This window comes from Amblyraja radiata, chromosome 12 (genome assembly GCF_010909765.2).
Source record: "Amblyraja radiata isolate CabotCenter1 chromosome 12, sAmbRad1.1.pri, whole genome shotgun sequence".
Taxonomy (NCBI): domain Eukaryota; kingdom Metazoa; phylum Chordata; class Chondrichthyes; order Rajiformes; family Rajidae; genus Amblyraja; species Amblyraja radiata.
Window position 1 is genome coordinate 53,909,305 of NC_045967.1, and position 26,483 is coordinate 53,935,787.

The following is a 26,483-nucleotide window of genomic DNA, read 5'->3' on the forward strand; positions in this document are numbered from 1 at the left end:
AGACTCTACAAATTGATAGGTTTGTTGTTTTTGACATGGATGGGTTCCCCTGTTACAGGATGAACCAATAATCTGGTTGTTTCAGGATGGTGATGCATGGTTAAAACCCATGTTGAGTATCACAGGGAACCATGGTTTAAGTAGGCCAATCGGCACTACCAATTAACAGACGCTGAGTCTTTGTTGTATTTTTCGTAATACCCGACTGATGATGCAGAAAAGGAGAGAATGCATAGATAAACAATTGCCCCCTCAATGCAGTGAAAAGCATCTGTCCCTGCTGTCCCAGGGTCTGGTTCCCAAGAAACACAGTTTGGTAACTGGTGATTAAGTCTTATTTTATTGAATTTGCGTACCTGATGTCTGTCACTGAATTTTGGGTGACCTGGTAGGTAAGTAGCTGATGTTCCAATATTTCTCTGGATATACCATTACCAAATTGTATTAGTCCGATTGTCACTCTGTAGTCTAACATGCTGGTGATTTATCCCAGAGCAGTATGACTTTAGGCCATAGAACGCACCCCACATTTCCAGGTAGTTTATGCCCAGTGTCTGTGATAATGATGCATCCTGTGCCTTTCATCTACCTCCACAGATGGAGATGGAAATTGGTAGTACCCCAACCAAGCGCACTGGCATCAGTTTGTAGCACCACTAAGGGTTTGCTGATAACGATAGGGTTGGAACAATGCCGAAAGTTATCCCTCCACCATTTTAATTCCATAAGCTTTGATTGGTGGCTTATTGGTCTGTCGAAATGACCAGTATTAACTTTGAGTGTTTGTATTTTTGCCCTTTGTAGATTTTTGATAATACAAAGGTCCAAATTGTGTGGCTGGAAAGGCAGACACTATATGCCAATTATACTTGCTACCAATCTGATAGACGGTTCACTGATGTCAGTGGGGTTGTTGCAGGCCTCAGTTAAGACTGTAGCCTTGTCCTTTGGTAAAGTCACCGACATGTGAGCTGTCAATGGTGAACCCCAAATAATCCATTATGTTAGTAGGCGTTAGTATAGATTTAACTGGATGGATGATAACCCCAGTTTACCCAATTGTATGGTGGCTGTTACAGCTAGTTAGGCCAACTCCAAAGTTATGCCCACAATTAGTATGATCATATGATTATGTATTTGGTAGATCTCTATACTGCCAGAGCTGCCCCATCCAGTTGAATTTTTTAAAATAACGTTTGTGATCAGTCCGTGTAGGCACTGAATAGTAAGCATCTTTTAGGTCGATGCTAGCCATGGAGTAGCCTTTGGAAATCAGTCCTTTAGCAGTTACCAGTTCCCATTTTGTACTGAATATATAGTACAATGTATTCAATTTGGTCAATTCGATGATGATGCGACTGTCACCATCTATTTTGTTTTTGGTAAAGATATAAGACACAAATTCCAGCCAATCGTGTTGGTTTTACCCATTACCCCTTTTGCACAATTCAATGGTATATCCCTGGATACTGCTTCGGATATAAGTGTCTGTAGTTAATATACACCATGTATCCAAAAGAGTGTAATCTTCCACCAATGTGTGTATTATCCACTCTTCCTATAATTTGTAAGGGACCAGACCCACCTACCTCCATTGTTACCAGTGGAAGTTTGCTTCTTCTGTGTGGTCTTCGTGGAGGTTGAGGCGCCGGTGTCTGGGTTTGTTTTTGGGTTGGGGGTTTGCGCATCTTCCAGAAAGGCCGGTCTGGGCTATGGTCTAAAAGACCACTGTCCTGTATGCCTGGCCTTTGAGCTTTCACCAGCTTCTCTTGTTCTGATGGTGGGTGCATAAGGGTGCTGTCTTTGGCTGTAGGAGATCCTTAATGTTGTCACCTTTATGAGCCCCAGGGCTTTCCTAAGTCCTGCTCCGACATGTTTCCAGATGCTATTTCCACGACTGGAACATTCAGGGATGCGCAGTTTCCTGGTCCCAAGTATTTTTGCAGTGGTGTCCATCGTGGTCTGGCTGTATGTATTTGGACACCATGACCAGTAGATTTTGCCTTCCTGCACCCCCTGCACACTTGTAGTTTTGTTCGTCAAAAACCCCTCTTCAGGGTCAGCCCAGAATTGACCCCCCAGTACTCCCCTCTGACGAGGTAGATGCACTGTTCAGCCCTACAAGAGGTGCTGCTGTGGGTTTTACATAGTGCCCACAGTGACTAGATTCCATCTCCCGGAGCCTGTCATGTTGGAGCTCGGCTCCATAAGCCGCTCCAACCGGCTCCAGCGCTCACGGTCGCTGGCCGCCTCAAAGTCGGACTCATCAGTCAACGACTCTTTTGGTTTTCTTCTTGCCTTCCCGCCCAGCCATGGTGTTTAATCTGGCCGGTGCGGGAGCGAAGTCGGGCACAGCTGTTCCCTTACGGGTGATTCCTGTGCCGCCTGCCGTTGTTTGCACAGCTCCATGTTTCCCCACCTGTGAAACAGTATGCGGAGAATAAAGACCGCAGTTTCACTTACCTGCAGGTCCATGTTTAAACTGTTGCTACGGGGGAACGTTTCCTGCCCCCCCAGCTCCTGCCGTTTCGACTTGTCAAAGTCGACGGCCCCATTCTGAATAGTCGCCCGCCCGGCCGTGGTTTTCTGGCCGGCGCGGGACAAAAAGTCGGCACAGCTGATCCCACTTACGGGGCTTGTGCCTTCAGCTGCTGCTGGCTCCCGCAACTTCGCGGTCCTCCCCAGCCAGCTTCACTCGCAGCACTTGTGGACACTATTTTGTCCAGCTTCCCCTCGTGTAAAAACAGCGCGGGGACAAACACTACCGCAGAGTAAATCACATACCTGCAGGTCGCGGTTTCAAACTTACCGCTGCGGGGGAACGCTCCACCCCGCCTGTCGTTTCGCAAGTGTGAAAGCGATATGACACACATGCGTCCTGGCGGGGTTCTTCACGTAGTCACTCGCATGACTCCGAAGTAAAATAGAGAGAGTACAGAGAAGATTTACTAGAACGTTGCCTGGGTTTCAGCAACTAAGTTACAGAGAAAGGTTGAACAAGTTAGGTCTTTATTCTTTGGAGTGCAGAAGGTTAAGGGGGAACTTGATAGAGGTCTTTAAAATGATGAGAGGGATAGACAGAGTTGACGTGGATAAGCTTTTTCCAGTGAGAGTAGGGAAGATTCAAACAAGAGGACATGATTTGAGAATTAAGGGACAGAAGTTTAGGGGTAACATGAGCGGGAACTTCTTTACTCAGAGAGTGGTAGCTGTGTGGAATGAGCTTCCAGTGGAAGTGGTGGAGGCAGGTTGGATTTTATCATTTAAAAATAAATTAGATAGATATATGGACGGGAAAGGAATGGAGGGTTATGGTCTGAGTGCAGGTAGATGGGACTAGGGGAGAATAAGTGTTCGGCACGGACTAGAAGGGCCGAGATGGCCTGTTTCCGTGCTGTAATTGTTATATGGTTATGGAAATCAGATTATAATCAAGCACTTGGCCCATGTTGACCAACCTGGGTCTCACTGCACACCTGGTATTACTCCTGACCAGTTGCATACCTTCTCTCATTCCTGACCCTGAGTCCAACCGTCCACCTGGCCCCCTATTCTACCCTGATCATAGCTGCTTACCTGCTGAGGTTCCTAGTGCTGAACACTCCCATTGTCCCAGCTTTGATTGCACACCTAGTACTATTCCAGACCTTGACCTTGAAGTTCAACAACATGGCGGCGGCGGTCATTATTGCGCCGCCGCCGCCGCAGACAAGTACAGTTGAAAAGTCGCCATCGCGCCCGTCACAGGGGACGACCTCCTCTCCGTCTCCCCCACCCGATCATCTGTCACTCTTTTGAGGAACTTTCACCTCGCGGCTTGCTGCGCTATGTTCCACGAACAGCGAATGCAGTCACGCCCCTCCCTCCAGCAGCTAACTGCTCTTCCCTGCTGCTAACTGCTCCTCCCCACTGCTAACCGTTCCTCCCTGCTCCTATCCTGCTCCTCCCCCCGCGCTACTATCCGTTCCCCCCGCGATGCCCCCCCCGGTCCCTCTCGCTCCCCCCACCACGCCGCTCCACCCCACTTCGGGTTTCACGAGAGATGCCGAGAGTCAGGCCCTGTACTAGAGCTCTCTCTCACCCCGGGCTCTCCCCGCTTTCGTAGCCCGATCACTCGCCCGGCTCCCCTCCACCTCTCCACCTCTCCCCCCCCTCCTCTCTCCCCCTCCTCTCTCTCCCCCTTCCCCTCCTCTCTCTCCCACCTCTCTCTCCACACCTCTCCCCTCCCTCCCTCCCTCCCACCCCACCTATCTCCCACTCCCCATTCTTTACCCCCTTCCACCCTCTCTTCCCCCTTCCCCTCTCTCTCCCCTTCCCCTTCTCTCCCCCTCTCCTCTCTCCACCCCCTCTCCACCTCCCCCTCTCCCCCTCCCACTCCCTCTCTCCCCCTCCATCTCCCTCCCGCTCCACCTACCTCCCCCTCCCCCCCTCCCCACCTCTCCACCCATTCCCCCTTCTCCCCACTCTCCCCTCCTCTCTCTCCCCACCTCTCTCTCCCCCCTGCCCCCCCCTCCACCCCTCCCACACTCCCCCCTTCCACATTCCCCCCTTACCCTCTCCCCTCTCCTGCTCAACCCACTCCCCCCCCTCTAACCCCTCTCACCCCCCCTCCCCCCCTGTGTGTGTGGGCGGTTGTTTATTGTCTGTGACTGCTCATTGAGGGGACTGGACCCAACGGGTCCCCTTAGTCTAGTAACTCTTAAAATATAACAAACATTTAAACGTTAAAGAGGAGATTTATTCAGTCCATTCTTTCTTGTTGTGTCTCTTGTTGTGTTCTGCAGCCGGGGGAGGGGGTTGGCTTCAGACGGGGGCCAGTGGGGGGAGCGTCCTGCAGCCTGGGGAGGGGCACAGATTCAGGCGGGGCTGCCAGGCACCGGTGTGGGAGGGGGGAGCGTCCTGCAGCCTGGGAGGGGGAACGGCTTCAGGCAGTGGCCAGTCGGTGGGGGCTTTCTGGAGGGCTAGTATAGATGTTTCCAGATGTATGGACATTGTGGGCCAAATGCATTCTTGGGCTAGTCCTTCAGTTGGGGATGGGGAGACTTCAGGTAGGAGCATTCTGTAGCTGGGGGAGAGGGACGGCTTTAGGCAGGGGCCGGTGGGGGGGGGGGGGGGGGGGGGGGGGGGGGGGGGAGCACTGCCGTGGTCTACCGCTGCCATGGCCTGCCGCTGGGGGGGGCGGTGTGTGCGAGGGGAGGATTGTTGGGGGTGTGTGGGCGCAGGTGGTGAGCCTTGTGGACTCACAGTTCACTCACTCATGGTTTGTGGATTTGCAGTTCACTCAGCCACGGCATGTGGACTCACAGTTCACTCAGCCACGGCATGTGGACTCACAGTTCACTAGGCCACGGCTTGTGGACTCACAATTCACTCGGCCACGGTTTGTGGACTCACAGTTCACTTGGCCACGGCTTGTGAACTCACAGTTCACTCAGCCACGGCTTGTGGACACAGTTCAGTCACTCACGGCTTGTGGACTTACAGTTCAGTCACACGGCTTGTGGATTCACAGTTCAGTCACTCACGGCTTGTGGACTCACAGTTCAGTCACTCACGGCTTGTGGACTCACAGTTTTGTCACTCACGGCATGTGGACTCACAGTTCAGTCATGGCTTGTGGACCCCTGGACTCAGGCTTGACTTCTGGACTCGGCACGACTTCCGGACTAGGCACAACCTCTGGACTCAGCGCGACTCACTGTTGCAGCGGCCCCTACAGCCTGTCTGTCTCTTTTTATTTTTTTGTCTAGTTAAATGTAGTTGTTGTGTTTTTTATGCTGTTTTTAATTGTGTTTATGTGGGGGGCGGGGGAGGGGGAAACTTAAAAAAATCTCTTCCCTGCACGGGAGACCCGACCTTTTCCCTGTCGGGTCTCCGTTGTCGTTGGGGCCTAGCACCGTGGAGCGGCCTCCAGCCGGAACATCTGCGGAACTGCGGACTACTCACCATCATGGGGCTGGCCGGCCTCGGAGCGTGGGGGGGCGGTCGTGGCTCGCTGCTGCGACCCGACCCCGGAGCTCGGAGGCTCCAGCTGCAGGTCCAGTGGACTGTGATATCGGGAGATCGCGGGTTTTGGTGGGAGACCGCTTTCCGGAGCTCCCGCAAAGCGACTTCTCCAGCCCGTGTCGTGGGGTTGGAACGAACCGGAGCAGGGCCGTACATCGCCCGGCGCGGCTTTAATGGCCGCGGGACATTCGAACGCCTGCCGGGGGCTCCAACTGTGACTTTTGGGCCTGGAGCGGGGGCCGTACATCGCCCGGCGCAGCCTAAAATGGCCGTGGCATTTACCATCGCCCGCCTGGGGCTTCAACATCGGGAGAAAAATGGAGAGCAGGGGAGAGAAGAGAATTTGCCTTCCATCACAGTGAGGAGGAGGTTCACTCTGATGGATGTTTGTGTGAATTAAATTGGTTGTGTGTCTAGTAGGAATCGTCTTTTGTTTGTATGGCTGTAGAAACAGAGTTTCGTTTGAGCCTCACTGAGGTTCAAATGACAATAAATATTGTATTATTGTATTATTATTGTACCTGACTTCTGGACTTGGCGCGACTTCCGGACTCAGCGCTACTTCCGGACTCGGCACGACTTTTGGACTCGGTTTGACTTCCGGACTTGGCGTGACTTCCGGACTCGGCGCAACCTCCGGACTCGGCGTGACCACCGGAATCAGCCGACCTCCGGACTCAGCATGGCTTGTGGACTCACAGTTCTGGACTCATCTCTCACTCACGGCTTCCGGGCTGACTGACTCACGCCCGGCCTCCGCGGCTTTATTCTTCTCGCCCCCGGAATGGGCGTTACCTTCATGGTGAGTTCTAGGCGCTAGTGGAATCAAGATATATGGGGAGAAGGCAGGCACGGGTTATTGATTGGGGGCAATCAGCCAGGATCACAATGAATGGCGTTGCTGGCTCGAAGGGCCGAATGGCCTCCTCCTGCACCTTTTTCTTTGAATGACAGGCGAGAAGACCAAACTGCTGATCTGACGATTTTTTAAACCTTCACAACTTTTCTAATATTCCACCGATCGTAACAAAACTTGGTGCGCTTGGAGCATAGGAGAAAGGTGAGTTAGGTGCCTAAAAAATCCTAGCGATATAGGGTACAGTTTTTGCACAAATGTAGAAACAATGCAGACCGGAAGTGGTCAAGATGAGAGTTTTAGTAATAGTATAGATAGATAGGTGTGCACAGGGGGTCAGTGCCAGGAACGCTTCTGGGGGTGGTAGTTGAGGCATATACAAAAGTGACATTTAAGAGACATTTGGATAGATATGTAGAGAATGGAGAAATTTGAATTTTGTGCTGGTAGATAAGAGTTGGGCATGGTGTACTGTTTGTCACGGACATTGTGGGTCAAAGGGCTGTCCCTGTGCTGCACTGTTCTATGTTCTTTGTCCATAACTTTACAGTTCACTTCTTCACTCCCTCCTTTATCTGCATCCTAAGATCTGTTAAGCTTTAACCTTTCCCAGTTCTGACAAATGGTCATTAATTTGAGTCATTAACTCAATTTCTCCCTCAAGGAACTTGCTGATTGTTTACACCATTTCCAGTATCTGCACAATTTTCCTTTTGTTTTCCTTTTGCCACCTTTACATCTTTCCTGAGTTTTCAGCTCCTTTTGGTATATTTATGAGCATTGTTCGTTGGTATGACATTGCCCCTCACCTCTCCCTCACTGGGTTGTGCATCAGGTGGAGCTCTTGCCCCATTGAATCATCAGTGAGTTCTGACTAATCTTCTGGAATTTTTTGAGGATGCAACTAGGAAAATGGTCAAGGGAGAGCCAGTGGATGTAGTGTACCTGGACTTTCAGAAAGCATTTGATAAGGTCCCACATAGGAGATTAGTGGGCAAAATTAGGGCACATGGTATTGGGGGTAGAGTGCTGACATTGATAGAAAATTGGTTGGCAGACAGGAAACAAAGAGTAGGGATTAACGGGTCCCTTTCAGAATGGCAGGCAGTGACTAGTGGGGTACCGCAAAGCTTGGTGCTGGGACCTCAGCTATTTACAATATACATCAATGATTTGGATGAAGGGATTCAAAGTAACATTAGCAAATTTGAAGATGACACAAAGTAGTGTGAACTGTGAGGAGGATGCTATGAGAATGCAGGGTGACTTGGACAGGTTGGGGGAGTGGGCAGATGCATGGCAGATGCAGTTTAATGTGGATAAATGTGAGGTTATCCACTTTGGTATCAAAAACAGAAAGGCAGATTACTATCTAAATGGCGTCAAGTTGGGAAAAGGGGAAGTACAACGGGATCTGGGGTCCTTGTTCATCAGTCAATGAAAGTAAGCATGCAGGTACAGCAGGCAGTGAAGAAAGTGAATGGCCTTCATAACAAGAGTAGTTGAGAATAGAAGCAAAGAGGTCCTTCTGCAGTTGTACAGGGCCCTAGTGATACCACACCTGGAGTATTTTGTGCAGTTTTGGTCTCCAAATTTGAGGAAGGACATTCTTGCTATCGAGGGAGTGCAGCATAGGTTTACAAGGTTAATCCCCAGGATGGCGGGACTGTCATATGCTGAGAGAATGGAGCGGCTGGGCTTGTACACTCTGGAGGTTAGAAGGATGAGAGGATATCTTATTGAAACATATAAGATTGTTAAGGGTTTGGACACGCTCGAGGCAGGAAACAAGTTCCCGATGTTGGGGGAGTCCAGAACCAGGGGCCACAGTTTAAGAATTAGGGGTAAGCCATTTAGAACGGAGATGAGGAAACACCTTTTCTCACGGATAGTTGTGAGTCTGTGGAATTCTCTGCCTCAGAGGGTGGTGGAGGCGGGTTCTCTGGATACTTTCAAGATAGAGCTAGATGGGGCTCTTAAAGATAGCGGTCAGGCGATATGGGGAGAAGGCAGGAACGGGGTTCTGATTGGGGATAATCAGCCATGATCACATTGAATGGCCTACTCCTGCACCTATTGTCTATTGGCTCACATTCATTTCATTCCTAAACCTCCCACCGACCTGCAGCTACTTTCCCCATTTACAGATCGTCACATATTTCTCAGGGGAGCTTCTGCCTTTCTGTTAAACCCAACACAACAAAATCTGAAATCTGAGCAGCTGTTTGTGGTTCTCCAGTTCAAACGCAACATGGATAGTTCACACACTCATAGTTCCCCTGTTTCCCCTTTGTTTCCTTTTCCTGCTGCCTTTCCTTCTCTTTTTCCACAAATGGAGATGAACCAGTCACTTTGACAGTAGCTGATAACTGTTGATACAGAAGTCACTACAGGCCTGGTATTTTAGGCAAATTCCTGACCAGATTGGACATCTAAACGTCTGCCTGAGGACCCCCTCGCTTGTTCAGTGATTCATCTGGGATTTTCCTCAAACTTGTTCACCAAGTATATTTTGTGTTCTAATTGTTCTCTCCTAATTTCTCTTTTATTTATATCCCCATAGTCATGCATGGCCTCTCCTCTTTCAGCTCAGCAGACTTGTCTCTGATTATGTTTATTGCTTTACCTCACCCTCAATAATCTTTCAGATTCAAGGTTCCTTATATTTGTTGCCTTTATTCTTCATGGGAACAAACTGCTCCTGAACACTCGTGATTATACTTTTGAATGACTATCACTTGTTGGATTTAGATTTACCCAAAAGTAACTGTTCCCCATCTAGTTTGCCTTGTCCGATCTAATGATATTAAAATTGGCATTCGTAAGTTTATTAGGAGCAGAATTGTCATTCGGCCCATCGAGTCTACTCCGCCATTCAATCATGACTGATCTATTTTTCCCTCAATCCCATTCTCTTTTCTTCTCCCCATAACCCCTGACACCCATACTAATCAAGAATCCTTCCATCAGTTCAGGTTCTTAATTTACAATCTTATCCCTTTCCATAACTACCTTTACACCTATTTACAACATTTCTCAGCTACATTCCCAAACACTAGTTCCAGTACTTCCCCTCCTCTGGTACCATTACCTACTGTACTGTATGTACTGGTTCAAAAAATTCTCCTTGATGCACTTTTGAGGATTGGGTCCCAGCATCATACGGGAGGGCTGGTCACCCAATGCAATATTCCACCTCCACCAATTCCAATATTTGTGTCCAGCAAGGGGGCTGGGGGGGGGGGCTGGAGCGCTAGTATGGGTGTTGTTGGCTGAAGGGACTGGTTTCCAGAGGGCTAGTACAGAAATTGTGGGCCAAATGGATTCTTGGGCTGGTGGCTCAGTCACTCAAGCCTGTTGTGCTGGCAGCTCACTCACTCACGGCTAGTGGGCTGGCAGTTGACAGGGCTATTCCTTTTCAAGCAGGGTGCAAGGCTACCAAATTCAAGTGCAGTTTCTTACCGCTTCAAGCAGGATGCAAGGCCACCAAATTCAAGTGCAGTTTCATACCATTTCAAGCAGGGTGCAAGGCCACTGAAGACAGCGAGCCGTGACCTCTCCCTCCTCCATCTTGCAGAGACTGAGCCACGCCCACACTTCTGGGTTTTATAGTCCCTCCCACCAGAAGGGTCGTGGCCTTCATGGCATGATTGGCAGGAGAGAGAATCTCAACATTTTAAAAACAATAATAACTCTTTTATTTTTCATCAATGGGAAAAATCCTCGGCACCTGATGAGCGGAGGGGGACTGAGTAAGATGGCCAAAAATCACAGCCGTACGTGGTAGCGTTTTTTCTAAAATCAATATAAAGCGCAAAAAATGGTCAAGATTAGACTTTTAATTATATAGAAGACAAGGCAACTTTAATTAGGCAAGGCAACTGTAATTAGGCAAGGCAACTGTAATTAGGCAAGGCAAATTTAATTAGGCAAGGCAACTTTAATTAGGCAAGATAACTTTAATTAGGCAAGGCAACTTTAATTAGGCAAGACAGCTTTAGCATTTCCAAACCAAAGGCAACACAGCTTTAGCATTTCCAAACCAAAGGCAACACAGCTTTAGCATTTCCAAATCAAGGGCAACACAGCTTTAGCATTTCCAAATCAAGGGCAACACAGCTTTAGCATTTCCAAACCATAGGCAACACAGCTTTAGCATTTCCAAACCAAAGGCAACACAGCTTTAGCATTTCCAAACTATATTTTCAAACCACATTAAGGGCACTGACATGTCAGTAAAACCACTCACAGTTTAGTAGACATGTGTTCAGTGTTATTTGCAGCTCAGACTGAGAGACGTGACCCTCTCGCTCCCCCATCTTGCAGAGACTGACTGAGGCATTCAACACTTCCGGGTTTTAAAGTCGTTCCGGAACGGACATGGCCTTCAGGAGAGAGAAGCTCAACATTTTTTAAACACTAATAACTCTTTTATTTTGAATCGATGGGAAACATTGAAACAGAAGATGTGGAGTCAGTATGAATAGAACTAAGGAATTGTAAGGGCAAAAAGACCCTAATGGGACTCATCTACAGAACCCCAAACAGTAGCCTGGATATAGGGTGCAAGTTGAATCATGAGTTAAAATTGGCATAGAAACATAGAAAATAGGTGCAGAAGTAGGCCATTCGGCCCTTCGAGCCTGCACCGCCATTCAATATGATCATGGCTGATCATCCAACTCAGTATCCTGTACCTGCCTTCTCTCCATACCCCCTGATCCCTTTAGCCACAAGGGCCACATCTAACTCCCTCTTAAATATAGCCAATGAACTGGCCTCAACTACCTTCTGTGGCAGAGAATTCCAGAGATTCACCACTCTCTGTGTGAAAAAAGTTTTCCTCATCTAGGTCCTAAAAGATTTCCCCCTTATCCTTAAACTGTGATCCCTTGTTCTGGACTTCCCCAACATCGGGAACAATCTTCCTGCATCTAGCCTGTCCAACCCCTTAAGAATTTTGTAATTTTCTATAAGATCCCCCCTCAATCTTCTAAATTCTAGCGAGTACAAACAGAGTCTATCCAGTTTTTCTTCATACAAAAGTCCTGACATCCCAGGAATCAGTCTGGTGAACCTTCTCTGTACTCCCTGTATGGCAAGAATGTCTTTCCTCAGATTAGGAGATCAAAACTGTACGCAATACTCCAGGTGTGGTCTCACCAAGACCCTGTACAACTGCAGTAGAACCTCCCTGCTCCTATACTCAAATCCTTTTGCTATGAATGCTAACATACCATTCGCCTTCTTCACTGCCTGCTGCACCTGCATGCCTACTTTTAATGACTGGTGTACCATGACACCCAGGTCTCGTTGCATCTCCCCCTTTCCTAATCGGCCACCATTCAGATAATAGTCTACTTTCCTGTTTTTGCCACCAAAGTGGATAACCTCACATTTATCCACATTATACTGCATCTGCCATGCATTTGCCCACTCACCCAGCCTATCCAAGTCACCTTGCAGCCTCCTAGCATCCTCCTCACAGCTAACACTGCCCCCCAGCTTCGTGTCATCCGCAAACTTAGAGATGTTGCTTTCAATTCCTTCGTCCAAATCATTAATATATATCGTAAATAGCTGGGGTCCCAGAACTGAGCCTTGCGGTACCCCACTAGTCACTGCCTGCCATTGTGAAAAGGACCCGTTTACTCCTACTCTTTGCTTCCTGTCTGCCAGCCAATTCTCTATCCACATCAATACTGAACCCCCAATACCGTGTGCTTTAAGTTTGTATACTAATCTCTTATGTGGGACCTTGTCGAAAGCCTTCTGAAAGTCCAGATATAACACATCCGCTGGTTCTCCCTTATCCACTCTACTAGTTACATCCTCGAAAAATTCTATAAGATTCGTCAGACATGATTTACCCTTCATAAATCCATGCTGACTTTGCCCAATGATTTCGCCACTTTCCAAATGTGCTGCTATCCCATCTTTAATAACTGATTCTAGCAGTTTCCCCACTACCGACGTTAGACTAACTAGTCTGTAATTCCCCGTTTTCTCTCTCCCTCCCTTTTTAAAAAGTGGTGTTACATTAGCTACCCTCCAATGCTCAGGAACTACTCCCGAATCTAAAGAGTTTTGAAAAATTATCACTAATGCATCCACTATTTCTGGGGCTACTTCCTTAAGTACTCGGGGATGCAGCCTATCTGACCCTGGGGAGTTATCGGCCTTTAATCCATGTCGTAAAGGTAATGCTACGGTTGTTTGGGAGAATTTAACATGCAGGTAGACTGGGAAAATCAGGTTGTTACTGGACCCCAAGAAAGGAAGTTTGTGGACTACCTCCGTGATGGATTGTTAAAGCAGCTTGTACTGGAGCCTACCAGGAAGAAGGCAATTCTGGATTTAGTGTTGTGTAATGAATTGGATTTGATAAGGGAAGTTGAGGTTAAGGAGCCATTAGGAGGTAGTGACCATAATATGATAAGTTTTAATCTACAATTTGAGAGGGAGAAGGGAAAATCGGAGGTGTCAGTATTACAATTAAACAAAGGGGACTATGGAGCCATGAGGGAGGAGCTAGCCAAAGTTGATTGGAAAGATACCCTAACAGGGATGACAGTGGAATAACAATGGCAGGCATTTCAGGGAATAATACAGAAGGTGCAGGACCAGTTCATTCCAAGGAGGAAGAATGATTCTGACATCTACCGAATGGTTCTAGAACTCACTGTCTCCATCGTAGATAACAGACTGCTGACTGGCATCTACTACAAACCCACTGACCCCCATGGATATCTGGACTACACTTCTTCCCACCCTGCTTCCTGTAAGGACTCTATCCCCTATTCCCAATTTCTCCGTCTACGCCGCATCTGCACCCAGGATAAGGTGTTCCTAACCACGGCATCGGAGATGACCTCATTCTTTAGGGAACAGGGGTTCCCCTCTTCGACTATAGATGAGGCTCTCCCCAGGGTCTCATTTATATCCCGTAGCTCTGCTCTCACTCCCCATTCCCCCACTCGTAACAAGGACAGAGTCCCTATTGTCCTCACCTTCCACCCTACCAGACGTCACATACAACAGATTTTCGCCACCTCCAACAGGATCCCAACACTGGCCACATCTTCAAATCTCATCCCCTTTCGGCTTTCCACAGAGACCGCATCCTCCATAACTCCCAGATCAATTTGTCCCTTCCCATCTAAACCACCCCCTCCCCTGTTACTTTCCCTTGCACATGCAGAAAATGCTACACTTGTCACTTTACCTCCCCCCTCGACCACATCCAACGACCCAAGCAGTCTTTCCAGGTGAGGCAGAGGTTCGCCTGAACCTCCTCCAACCTCATCTATTGCATCCGCTGTTCTAGGTGCCAACTGCTCTACATCAGTGAGACCAAGCGCAGGCTTGGCGATCACTTCGCTCAACACCTCCGCTCAGTTCGCATTAACCAACCTAAACTTCCTGTGGCTCAGCACTTCAACTCCCCCTCTCATTCCGAATCCGACCTTTCTGTCCTGGGCCTCCTCCATGGCCAGAGTGAGTCCCAACGCAAATTGGAAGAGCAGCACCTCATATTTTGCTTGGGGAGTTTACACCCCAGCGGTATGAACATTGACTTCTCCAATTTCAGGTAGTCCTTGCTTTCTCCCTGCTTCCCCTCCCCTTCCCAGCTCTCCCACAGCCTACTGTCTCTGCCTTTTCCTTTCTTCCCGCCCCACCCCCACATCAATCTGAAGAATGGTCTCGACCCGAATCGCCACCTATTCCTTCACTCCATAGATGCTGCCTCACCCGCTGAGTTTCTCCAGCATTTTTGTCTACCTAAGGTTCCAAGGAGAGTAAGGGGCGACCGTGGCTGACAAGGGAAGTCAGGAACAGTTTAAAAATAAAAGAGAATAAGTACAACATAGCGAAGATGAGCCGGAAGCCAGAAGATTGGGTGACGTTTAAAGAGCAACAGAAGATAACTAAAATGGCAACACGGGGAGAAAAGATGAGGTACGAAGGTAAGCTAGCCAAGATTATAATGGAGGATAATAAAAGCTTCCTTAGGTATGTGAAGACATTGAGGTAAACATCTTCAGTTGTGACCCTCAATGTCACTAGGTGTTTCGGCCTTTTATCACAAGATACCCTCAGTTGAGGCAGGCCCACCGCAGGGAGATCAGACCTGGGTGTGTGTCTTATGGTTAGCCTCTAGATGGTCACATGGCAGCCCAGACAGCATCTTATCTCTTCAGCCACAGCCAGTGACTGCTCCATTAGGCATTTTTTCTTCCATCTTCCTCTCTACCGCTGATTGTGGCTGGTTGGGCTCTGGACTCATGTCCATTGGTGGGACAGTACTTGGTTGAGCTTCGCATAGGGTGCTGAAACCCTGTCGACTGTGGTGGTTAACCTGCCATTGGGCTTCACGCGACTGATTTGGCCTACCTCTTAGAAAGTAATGGTCAAAGCGAGGCCCCTCACCAAATTCTCTCAGGCACTTTTTCCTGCCCTGGTGGATCTTGAGACCCTTCTCTGATGTTATCTTTTCCCAGCCACAGATGCAGCTTCGTAGCTTATGCCCTGCCGGTGCTGCTGCTCTGTCAATTACTGTGCCAGTTGTAATATTCATAGTCGATTCCTTCCGTAGCAATATAAGGGTTGATCCAAAACGCTGATTAGCGATGGATCCTGCTGGCATGAGGAGCTAGCCCATGCCAGCCCCGGTGGGGTCTATTCCCTCCGGTCAGCAGTCTCTCCAGGCTGTCACTAGGTTTTTCCCTTGTTGTCAGCTGCCATTTCGCAGCGGTCACTGGTTTGATCCAGATGTTCAGATTGATTAGTAGGACTGGAAGTTACAATCCATAAGGTTTTTCACTACAATTGACATTTGGTATCCTTGGGGATGACCACTGGGTGATTTTGCTACCAATCAGACACATCTTCATTTGTGTACCTCAACGTCACTGGGTGTTTCGGCCTTTCATCGCAAGACACCCTCAGTCGAGGCAGGCCCACCGCAGGGAGATCAGACCTGGGTGTGTGTCTTATGGTTAGCCTCTAGATGGTCATGTGGCAGCCCACACAGCATCTTTTCTCTTCAGCCACAGCCAGTGACTGCTTCATTCGGCTTTTTTCCTTCCATCTTCCTCTCTGCCGCTGACTGGCTGGTTGGGCTCTGGACTCATGTCCATTGGTGGGACAGTACTTGGTTGAGCTTCGCATAGGGTGCTGAAACCCTGTGGACTGTGGTGGTTAACCTGCCACTGGGTTTCACTTGACTGATTTGGCCTACCTCTTAGAAAGCAATGGTCAATGCGAGGCCCCTCACCAAGCTCTCTCAGGTACTGTTTCCTGCCCTGGTGGATCTTGAGACACTTCTCTGATATCTATTCGCAGCCACAGATGCAGCTTCGTAGCTTAAATCCTGTCGGTGCTGCTGCTCTGTCAATGACTGTGCTAGTTGTAATATTGATAGTCGATTCCTTCCGTAGCAATATAAGGGTTGACCAAAACACTGATTAGAGAGGTGGGATAGAGAAAACAGGGAATTATAGATCAGTTAGCCTGACATCGGTGGTGGGGAAGTTGCTGGAGTCAATCATAAAAGATGAAATAGTGGCACATTTGGATAGCAGTAACAGGATCAGTCCAAGTCAGCATGGAGTTACGAAGGGGAAATCATGCTCGACTAATTTTCTGGCATTTTTTTGAGGATGTAACTAGGAAAATGGACAAGTGAGAGCCAGTGGATGTAGTGTACCTGGACTTTCAGAAAGCATTTGATAGGTTCCACATAGGAGATTAGTGGGAAAAATTAGGGCACATGGTATTGGGGGTAGAATGGTGACATGGATAGAAAATTGGTTGGCAGACAGGAAACAAAGAGTAGGGATTAACGGATCCCTTTCAGAATGGCAGGCATTGACTAGTGGGGTACCGCAAGACTCGTTGCTGGGATCGCAGTTATTTACAATACACATCAATGATTTAAATGAAGGGATTCAAAGTAACATTAACAAATTTGCAGATGGCACAAAGCTGGGTGGCAGTGTGAACTGTGAGGAGGATGCTATGAGAATGCAGGGTGACTTGGACAGGTTGGGTGAGTGGGAAGATGCAATTTAATGTGGATAAATGTGAGGTTATCCACTTTGATAGCAAAAACAGGAAGGCAGATTATTACTAAATGGTGTCAAGTTGGGAAAAGGGGAAGTACAACGGGATCTGGGTGTCCTTGTTCATCAGTCAATGAAAGTAAGCATGCAGGCACAGCAGGCAGTGAAGAAAGCGAATGGCCTTCATAACAAGAGGAGTTGAGAATAGGAGCAAAGAGGTCCTTCTGCAGTTGTACAGGGCACTAGTGAGACCACACCTGGAGTATTTTGTGCAGTTTTGGTCTCCAAATTTGAGGAAGGACATTCTTGCTATTGAGGGAGTGCAGCAAAGGTTTACAAGGTTAATCCCCAGGATGGCGGGACTGTCATTTGCTGAGAGAATGGAGTAGCTGGGCTTGTATACTCTGGAATTTAGGATGAGAGGAGATCTTATTGAAACATATAAGATTATTAAGGGTTTGGACACGCTAGAGGCAGGAAACATGTTCCCGATGTTGGGGGAGTCCAGAACCAGGGGTCACAGTTTAAGAATAAGGGGTAAGCCATTTAGAACAGAGATGAGGAAACACTTTTTTACACAGAGAGCTGTGCGTCTGTGGAATTCTCTGCCTCAGAGGGTGGTGGAGGCATGTTATCTGGATGCTTTCAAGAGAGAGCTAGGTAGGGCTCTTAAAAATAGCGGAGTCAGTGGATATGGGGAGAAGGCAGGAACGGGGTACTGATTGGGGATGATCAGCCATGATCACATTGAATGGCGGTGCTGGCTCGAAGGGCCGAATGGCCAACTCCTGCACCTATTGTCTATTGTTACCTGACTGAGCAACCTCTGAAACTGTCTTGTCCTGTACGTGAGCGATGTGTCCGAGGACGGAGAAGATGGCAAATCCGGCAAACACACTTGTGGCACTGTTCACCACACAGATCATGATGGTGTCTCTGTAACAGTTATTGTGGAATTTGTTGTAGGATGACAGGGTTATCAAGTAACCCCATGCCACTGCATAAGAATAGAATATTTGTGTTGCAGCATCTTTCCAAACCTGGGGAACAGAAAATAAAATTAGTCGGCACAGGGATAGTAAATTCAAACTTATTCAACAAGTTTGGATCAGAGACTGTCAGAACCATTTTCCCCAGCATAAAAAGAACACATACAAGATGGCATAGCTATGTGGAGAGAGGGACAAAGTTTAAAGATAAGTGTTGGCATGGAAGATTGCAACCTTTACGTGGTCCGCCCTGTTTTGACGAATGCAATCAACCCGGCGTGCACAATCAAATAAGATCAAATAGAACAAGTTGCCCTACAACTTTAGGCTGTGCACGCCCTATGCAAGAAGAGGGTAAGTGTTTTACACATAGCATGGCAACTGCCTGGAAAACACTGCCGGAGTTGGTGGTGGAGGCAGATATGGTAGTGGTATTGAATAATTTTTTCGATAGGCACATGGATATGCAAGTAATGGAGAAATATGGATTACGTGCAGGCAGATGGTCCCGGCATCATGTTGGGCATATACATTGTGGGCCTGTTCTTGGACTTTCATTTTCGCACCACTGACTTCTCAGAGGATGGTGGGTAAATGGAACAAGCTGCCAGAGGAGGTAGTTGAAGCAGGTACTATAGCAGCACTTCTTCGAGTTAATAAGCCCTTCAGTCCAACTTGTTGATGTCAACCAAGACACCATCTATACTGGCCTCATTTGCCCTTATTCCATATACACATTACCCTCTGAGTGAAACCATTGCTCAACCATTGATTCTTTTCACTCTCGCAAACCTATATCCTCTGGTTCTTCAATCCCCTACCATGGGGTAAAATACTATGCTTTTACCCAATCTATTCCCCTCATGATCTTATAGATCTCTGTAAGATCGCCCCTCAGCCTCCTGCGTTCCAATCCATAATGTTCTAGCCTGCTCAACCTCTGCCTATAGATAGACACAAAATGCTGGAATAACTCAGCGGTTCAGGCAGCATTTCTGGAGAAAAGGAATAGGTGACGTTTCAAGTCTTATTCATACTCCCTATATTGTGTGCAATTTTGGTCTCCTAATTTGAGAAGGACATTGGCTAATTCCCGGGATGGTGGGACTGACATTGGATGAAAGAATGGTTCGACTGGGCTTGTAATCATTGGAATTTAGGATGAGAAGGGATCTTATAGAAACATAAAATTCTTAAATGATTGAACAGTGTAGATGCTGGAAAAATGTGTAGATTGGCTACTTCTTACTAACCAATTGTAATGCTTGTTAGTAGAAGCTCCGCCTACTATGCAGTTTATATTATCAGACGTCTGCTTAAGTAATTAGTCTGAGTGGCTGCTAGTTTACTGTACACCATGCAGAAGAATGCTGTGAGCGAACTTTAGTAAAGATGTACCCTGACATACATATGACTCAGCTCATTACATGATGTCAAGAAGTAGTATCTTACCCACCCCGTTTAAGTTTATCGAGTTTTATTTCTTTCTAACTTGTTTCATGTGCCTGTTATCTTCATCATGGTAAATTTGTCTAGCCGTCCTAGTCCTCTGATCTTTGACTCTGATATCGTCGAACGATGGCGCCTTTTTGAGCGCGATTACACCCACTACATTCGTACAATTCATTGCAACGATCCGCCAGAGGTACGTGCTTCTGTTCTCTTAAACCTTGCACTGAGGCAATGAAGCGTGTGGATCGTTTTACATTCGCGCCTGCAGTTTTAGACCACAAAAATCTGGTCCTGGAGCCAACAGAAACGATTGATGACCCTGCTGTACTACTTGCAAAATTCAGCCAGTTGTGTGACCTCCCTTCGAATTCTATAGTCGAATGCAACAAGGTTTTTGCTCGGTTCCAACAGCAGGACGAACCCATTGAGTGTTTTTTTAGTACATGGCTGTGCGCTGTGATTTTGAGAATTCATGCGATGATCTGATCCGGGACTAACTCGTTGGAGGTATGCTCAGTGACAACGTTAGAGACGAACTGCTTCGTAACACTGAACTGACTCTAAATCAAGCCGAACGCGCCTGTCGGATCGCTGAGGACGGCTTCTCACACAAGGTCTGTAACCTCGGGGCAGCACTCCCAGTATAGTATCAACCTTGCCAATACCTCTTAACTTAACAAGCCTTCACAGCCTTCCCCTCCCTGGCACCATCAAAGGTCTACTGCTCTGTGCCCTAATTGTAACAATTCTCATGATCCAGGTCGGGAATTCTGTGTTGCTTATGGTAAAATATGCAACTACTGTAAGAAATTTAACCACTTCGCAAAATGTTCCCGTTTCCTTGCGACTCGAACCATCCCATGGACAAATGTGCACCTGCTAAAACATAAACCTACTGATAGCGAAAACCAAGAGCTGGATGCGCCATCCCCCACTCTCCTACTGAAAGCCAAGATAACAGTTCAGACATTCACTCCCTCCGTCCTTCCTTTAACGAGCAATTCGACCCTGAAGTCAGCATGATTGTTAATAACTACACTGCCATCGCTAAGATTGATACCGGAGCAAAGTGTAATGTCATTTCTTTATCTGAATTAAAATAATATACGTCGTGTTGAGCATGTTGAAAAAGCTTTGGCCATGTTACAGGCCTACAGGGGTGAAGTTCTGCACCCGCTTGGAGAAACTGATTTGAACTGCATCATAGACCCGGGGTCCCATACCCTTACGTTTTTTATCGTCCAAGGGGATTCTGCAACTCTGCTTGGTATCAATACATGCCATGATCTGGGCCTAGTCTACTTTAGCCCTGCTGTCCATCAACTCTTTCTCGCTGAGGGCCCCACTCAGAAGATACTCTCACAGTATAAAGATCTGTGTAACGACGAGCTTGGTAAGCTGCCCCTAAAATACAAAATCGCCGTTGATCCCAAAATCACTCCTGTGGTCCAAGCCCCACACCGTGTTCCGCATGCCATGCACGACAGAGTAAACAATGAGCTCCAGCGGATGGTCTCCCTGGGTGTCATAGCTACAGTTACTGACCCATCTGCCTGGGTTTCCACTATGGTGGTTGCCACGAAAAAAAACAAGGAAGAAATCTGTATCTGCATCAACTCCAAGGACCTAAACACAGCAATCAAACACCCACACTACCCTATGCGAACGGTAGAGGAGGTTGCTGCCCAAATAGGCAACGCATCCGTGTTCTCCGTTCTGGATGCCAAAAGCTTGTTTAGGCAGATCCCGCTGGACCCAGACTCGTCCAATCTTACTTTGTTCGGCATCCCTTTCAGCCGTTACAAATTCTTGAGAATGCCCTTTGGCATCAACTCTGCCAGTGAGGTTTTCCAGTGCACAATGGAACAACTGTTTGCGGGGTATCCATGTGCCATCATTGTTGATGACATTCTTGTTTACGGACGCGACTTAGCTGAGCATGACGCCAATCTGAAGAAAGTGCTGGACCGTGCCAAAGACATTCAGCTCAAGCTCAATCCCCTGAAATGTAAGTTTCGGGTCCTGGAAGTTGCCTATATTGGGCATGTTTTCACTAGTGATGGTCTCAGACTGGACCCATCAAAAACAACTGCCATCAACGAGATGCCGGTTCCTACTGACGTTATGAGTTTACAAAGATACCTTGGAATGGTCAACTACCTGGGGGAATTTATTTCCAACCTCAGCGATATATCTGCCCCCCCTGCGGGAACTGACACACAATGAGACTAAATGGTCCTGGTATCCACAGCACCAAAGAGCTTTTAACATCCTCAAGTTACAGCTGGCCAGTGCACCCACCCTCGCCTACTTCGCTTTATAGAGTTGCCAGTGACACTCACATGTGATGCATCATGTTACGGACTTGGCGCTGCCTGCCTGCAGCCCACCACCGATGGCGACTATAAACCTGTTGCATATGCCTCCCGCACACTAACCGACACTGAACAACATTACACTCAGATTGAAAAAGTTACTTGCGGTGGTTTTCGCCTGCACGAAATTCAAAGACTTTATTTTTGGAAATCTGTGACTATAGAAACAGACCACCAGCCGCTGGTCACAATCTTGAACAAACCCATCCACACCGCTCCGGCTCGCCTGCAATGGATGATGATGCAGCTGCAGTGTTTCGATTTCAACATAGTCTACAAAAAAGGCAAGGACATGCACACGCCTGACACGCTATCAAGGGCCCCACACAAAACCAGCGAACAACAGCCCTTGGAACAGGACCAGTTCTCAGTAATGAAGGTATCGTATGTTCCCACTGATTGACTAAGCAGCCTGGCAAAGCACACGGCTGCTGACGAGACTTTACAATTGCTGTCTGCAGTCATCCGGCGTGGCTGGCCGGATAAACAACACTGCACCCCACTCACGATCTGCCCATACTACCTGGTTCACGACGAGCTGGTGCTACAGGATGGGATTATAGTCAAGGGTCACAAAGCAGTTGGCCCAGCCGTTCTCCGGGACAAGTACTACGATGCTGTCCGCAGGGACCACCCCGGTGTGGAGGTAACCTTACAACGTGCGCAGAGCATGTTTTACTGGCCTGGTATGACCAAGTACATACGTGAAAAAACTGAGGTCTGCACCATCTGCAAAGCCTATCGCCACACCAGCAGAAACAACCTTTACTATCTCACCCGGTTCCTCCTCTGCCGTGGTCCACGGTAACCACCGACATATTCAAATGGAATGGGAAACACTATCTGGTTCTCGTCGACTCGTATTTGGGCTGGTTTGAAATTGACCTACTCCAAAACATCACATCTGAACTATGGGACTTTGGACATATCACCAGCAGCCCTGTTCTTATCTTGCCAAATCTGACATCTAGCTGGGCTTGCTCAACTTAAGGAACATTGACCGCGATCCCATACTGGGTTTCCAGCCCAACGACTGATGTCTCGCCAAACCCGTGCTGCATTGCCCATACCCCAGCAGCTGTTGTTGCAATGGGTCCATTCACCTCGCGGTCCAGAAACAACCACAAATGAAGCGTGATGCACAAAAACGATCTTTTGACAAGTCCAGCAAGCCACTTAAACCTCTCTCCAGTGGACAAGTTGTTCGCCTCCAGACCAACAAGGGCTATGGCTGTCTGGGTCACATCCACAGCCCTGCTAAAGAACCGCGCTCTTACCTGGTAAGCGCGGACAGGGGCATTTACAGACGCAACCGTCAACATCTCCTTCCAGTGAAGGAACCACGTCCTGCGGCTCCGTATCCAGAGGTCACATGTTTTATATACCCTCCCACTGCCGGGCTGACTGCTCAACAGACTGTGCATCCAGCTAGCCTATTTCTCCACTTCAACTCGGCAGGTCTCCGGTGCCTTCCCCGGTCACTTCACCGATGAAAGGAGGAGACGCGGATTTATACTGCATGCGCGCCGGACGGGTCAGCAGGCCACCCCTTAGATACGGAGATTTTGTGTAACCAGATATACTTACCCATATGTGTTATTAGCGTTTCGGCTACTGTAATATTTAACCACCGTGTATCAATGCTTTATTTTGTTTCTACAAGGAAAGATGTAGATTGGTTACTTCTTACTAACCAATCCTACCAGGCGGATTATATTATCAGAAGTCTGCTTAAGTAATTAGTTTGAGTACCTGCTAATTTACTGTAATACCATGCAGAAGAATGCTGTGAGCGAACTTTAATAAACACTAGACTAAGTGGGACCCGTTGGGTTCCATGTTCACACGGGAGGGCTGGACCCCCAACGCATTATTCTACCTCTCCACCAATTCCAATACTGGTGGCCAGTGGTGGGGAGGGGGGGGAGGAGCTTTCTAGAGCGCTAGTATGGGTGTTGTGGGCCGAATATACTGGTTTCCAGAGGGCTAGTATGGACATTGTGGGCTGAATGGATTCTTGGGCTGGCAGCTCAGCCACTCAGGCCTGGTGGGCTGGCAACTCAGTCACTCAGGCCTGGTGGGCTGGCAGCTCAGTCACTCAGGCCTGGTGGGCTGGCAGCTCAGTCACTCAGGCGTGTTGGGCTGGCAGCTCAGTCACTCAGGCCTGGTGGGCTGGCAGCTCAGTCACTCAGGCCTGGTGGGCTGGCAGCTCAGTCACTCAGGCCTAGTGGGCTGGCAGCTCAGTCATTCAGGCCTGGTGGGCTGGCAGCTCAGTCACTCAGGCCTGGTGGCTGGCAGCTCAGTCACTCAGGCCTAGTGGGCTGGCAGCTCAGTCACTCAGGCGTGTTGGGCTGGCAGCTCAGTCACTCAGGCCTGGTGGGCTGGCAGCTCAGTCACTCAGGCCTGGTGGCTGGCAGCTCAGTCACTCAGGCCTAGTGGGCTGGCAGCTCAGTCATTCAGGCCTGGTGGGCTGGCAGCTCAGTCACTCAGGCCTAGTGGCTGGCAGCTCAGTCACTCAGGCCTAGTGGGCTGGCAGCTCAGTCATTCAGGCCTGGTGGCTGGCAGCTCAGTCACTCAGGCCTGGTGGGCTGGCAGCTCAGCCACTCAGGCCTGGTGGGTTGGCAACTCAGTCACTCAGGCCTGGTGGGCTGGCAGCTCAGTCACTCAGGCCTGGTGGGCTGGCAACTCAGTCACTCAGGGCTGGTGAGCTGGCAGCTCAGAAACTGCCAGAAGTTCTGCCCAAAACAGGTGAGAGACTCTGTGAGAGAGAAGGGAGAGAGGTTGCAGTATCAATTTTAGATATTTTTCATCTTTTTCTGCAGATCACATCAATGAAGGAGGAAAGTCTATCCTGGCCTGGACCTCACAGGGAGCCAATGAAGGGAGGGAGAAAAATACTGGGTTGAGGTTTAATACTTACAGGGGGAATACTTACTGATGGGCCAAAGGTACTCCTCCACGGCTAGTACTGGCCTGATGGGCCGAAGAGACCCTTAAAAAAAGGGAGAAATCTCAGTGAAAGACACTTGTTCTGAACTTTTCCTGGCCTGACATAGGCCATTTGGCCAAAATGCTCCTCCTGGGCTAATACAGGCATTTGAGGCAAAAGGGACTTGTTTCTGGGCTAATAGGGGCCGTCGGCTGAAATTAGTGGTTTCAGATAGGCCAAACAACTCATTTTCTTTCCATTTCAAGCACAGGGCAGGCCAACACCTCATATAAATTTCAATTTCAATGTCCTTACCATTTCAAGCACAGGGCAGGCCAACGCCTCATTTAACTTTAAATTTCCTTTCCATTTCAAGCACAGGGCAGACCAACGCCTCATTTAAATTTAAATTTCCATTCCATTTCAAGCACAGGGCAGGCTCCTACCCCTCCTACAAGGTGGAAACAGGAGGCAGCTCAACTGTCAGCAAAGCATCACTCCCTGACGAGCTCAATGCGTTTTACGTATGCTTTGATAGGGAGAACACTGATGTGCCTTCCCGAGCCCCCATTTGCCGTCATGGTACTTCGGTCGCAGTCACAGAGGCCGACGTCAGAAGATCCTTCAGAGGGGTAACCCTCGAAAAGCCCCTGGACCTGATGATATACCCAGGTGTGTTTTAAAAACCTGTGTGGACCAACTGGCTGGAGTCTGAGGTTACCACCTGCTTTAAAAGGGCATCAATAATACCGGTGCCCAAGGAGAGCAAGGTGACGAGCCTCAATGACTATCGACCAGTGGCACTAACGTCGCCGGTGATGAAGTGCTTTGTGAGGCTGATCATGGCGCAAATCAACTCATATCAACTCCTACCTCGACAAAAACCTGAACCCACTGCAGTTCGCTTACCACTCTAGGACCAGGAGAGATCAAAGGTGGATGCGATCACACTGGCTCTCCACTCCGCTCCGGACCACTTGGATAATAAAAACGTATATGTCAGGCTGTTATTCACTGACTAGAGCTCGGCATTTAATACCATCATCCCCTCCAAGCTGGTTACCAAGCTCTCAGATCTGGGTCTCTGCACATCCCTCTGCAATTCGATGCTCGACTTCCTCATTCACAGACCACAGTCTGTCCATATTGGTGGAAATGTGTCATCCTCGACAACAATCAGCACGGGAGCACCTCAAGGCTGCGTGCTCAGCCCCCTGCTGTACTCACTCTATACTCATGACTGCGTAGCAGGCAATAGTGCGAACTCCATTATCAAATTCGCCAATGATACCACTGTTGTGCGACGTATCACTGTTGGGGATGAGTCAGAGTATAGAAGTGAGATCGACCGATTGACGAAATGGTGCCAGCACAATAACCTGACTCTTAACACCAGCAAAACCAAGAAACTGATTGTGGAGTTTGGAAGGGGTAGGATGGGGACCCACAGTCCCGTTTATATCAACGGGTCGATGGTGGAGAGGGTCAAGAACTTCAAATTCCTGGGCGTGAATATTTCCGAAGATCTCTCCTGGTCCCAGATCACTGATGCATTCATAAAGAAAGCATCTACTTCCTGAGAAGATTACGGAGAGTCGGTATGTTAAGGAGGACTCTCTCGAACTTCTACAGGTGTACAGTAGAGAGCATGGTGACCGGTTGCATCGTGGCTTGCTTCGGCAACTTGAGCGTCCAGGAGCGGAAAAGGCTGGAAAAAGTTGTAAACACTATCCAGTCCATCATCAGCTCTGACCTCCCTATCGAGGGAATCTATCACCGTTGCTACCTCAAAAAGGCTGCCAACATAATCAA

At 48.4% G+C, this 26,483-nt stretch overlaps 1 protein-coding gene across 1 annotated transcript in view; it reads right to left on the reverse strand.

Annotated features, from left to right (window-relative positions):
- Window positions 1-26,483, reverse strand: part of LOC116979305 (sodium- and chloride-dependent neutral and basic amino acid transporter B(0+)-like) — a 50,733-nt gene that overhangs the window by 19,064 nt on the left and 5,186 nt on the right. The window contains exon 4 of the mRNA XM_033030913.1: window positions 17,738-17,966. Within this exon, the coding sequence (XP_032886804.1) occupies window positions 17,738-17,966 (229 nt within the window). The remainder of the gene's footprint in view (window positions 1-17,737; window positions 17,967-26,483) is intronic.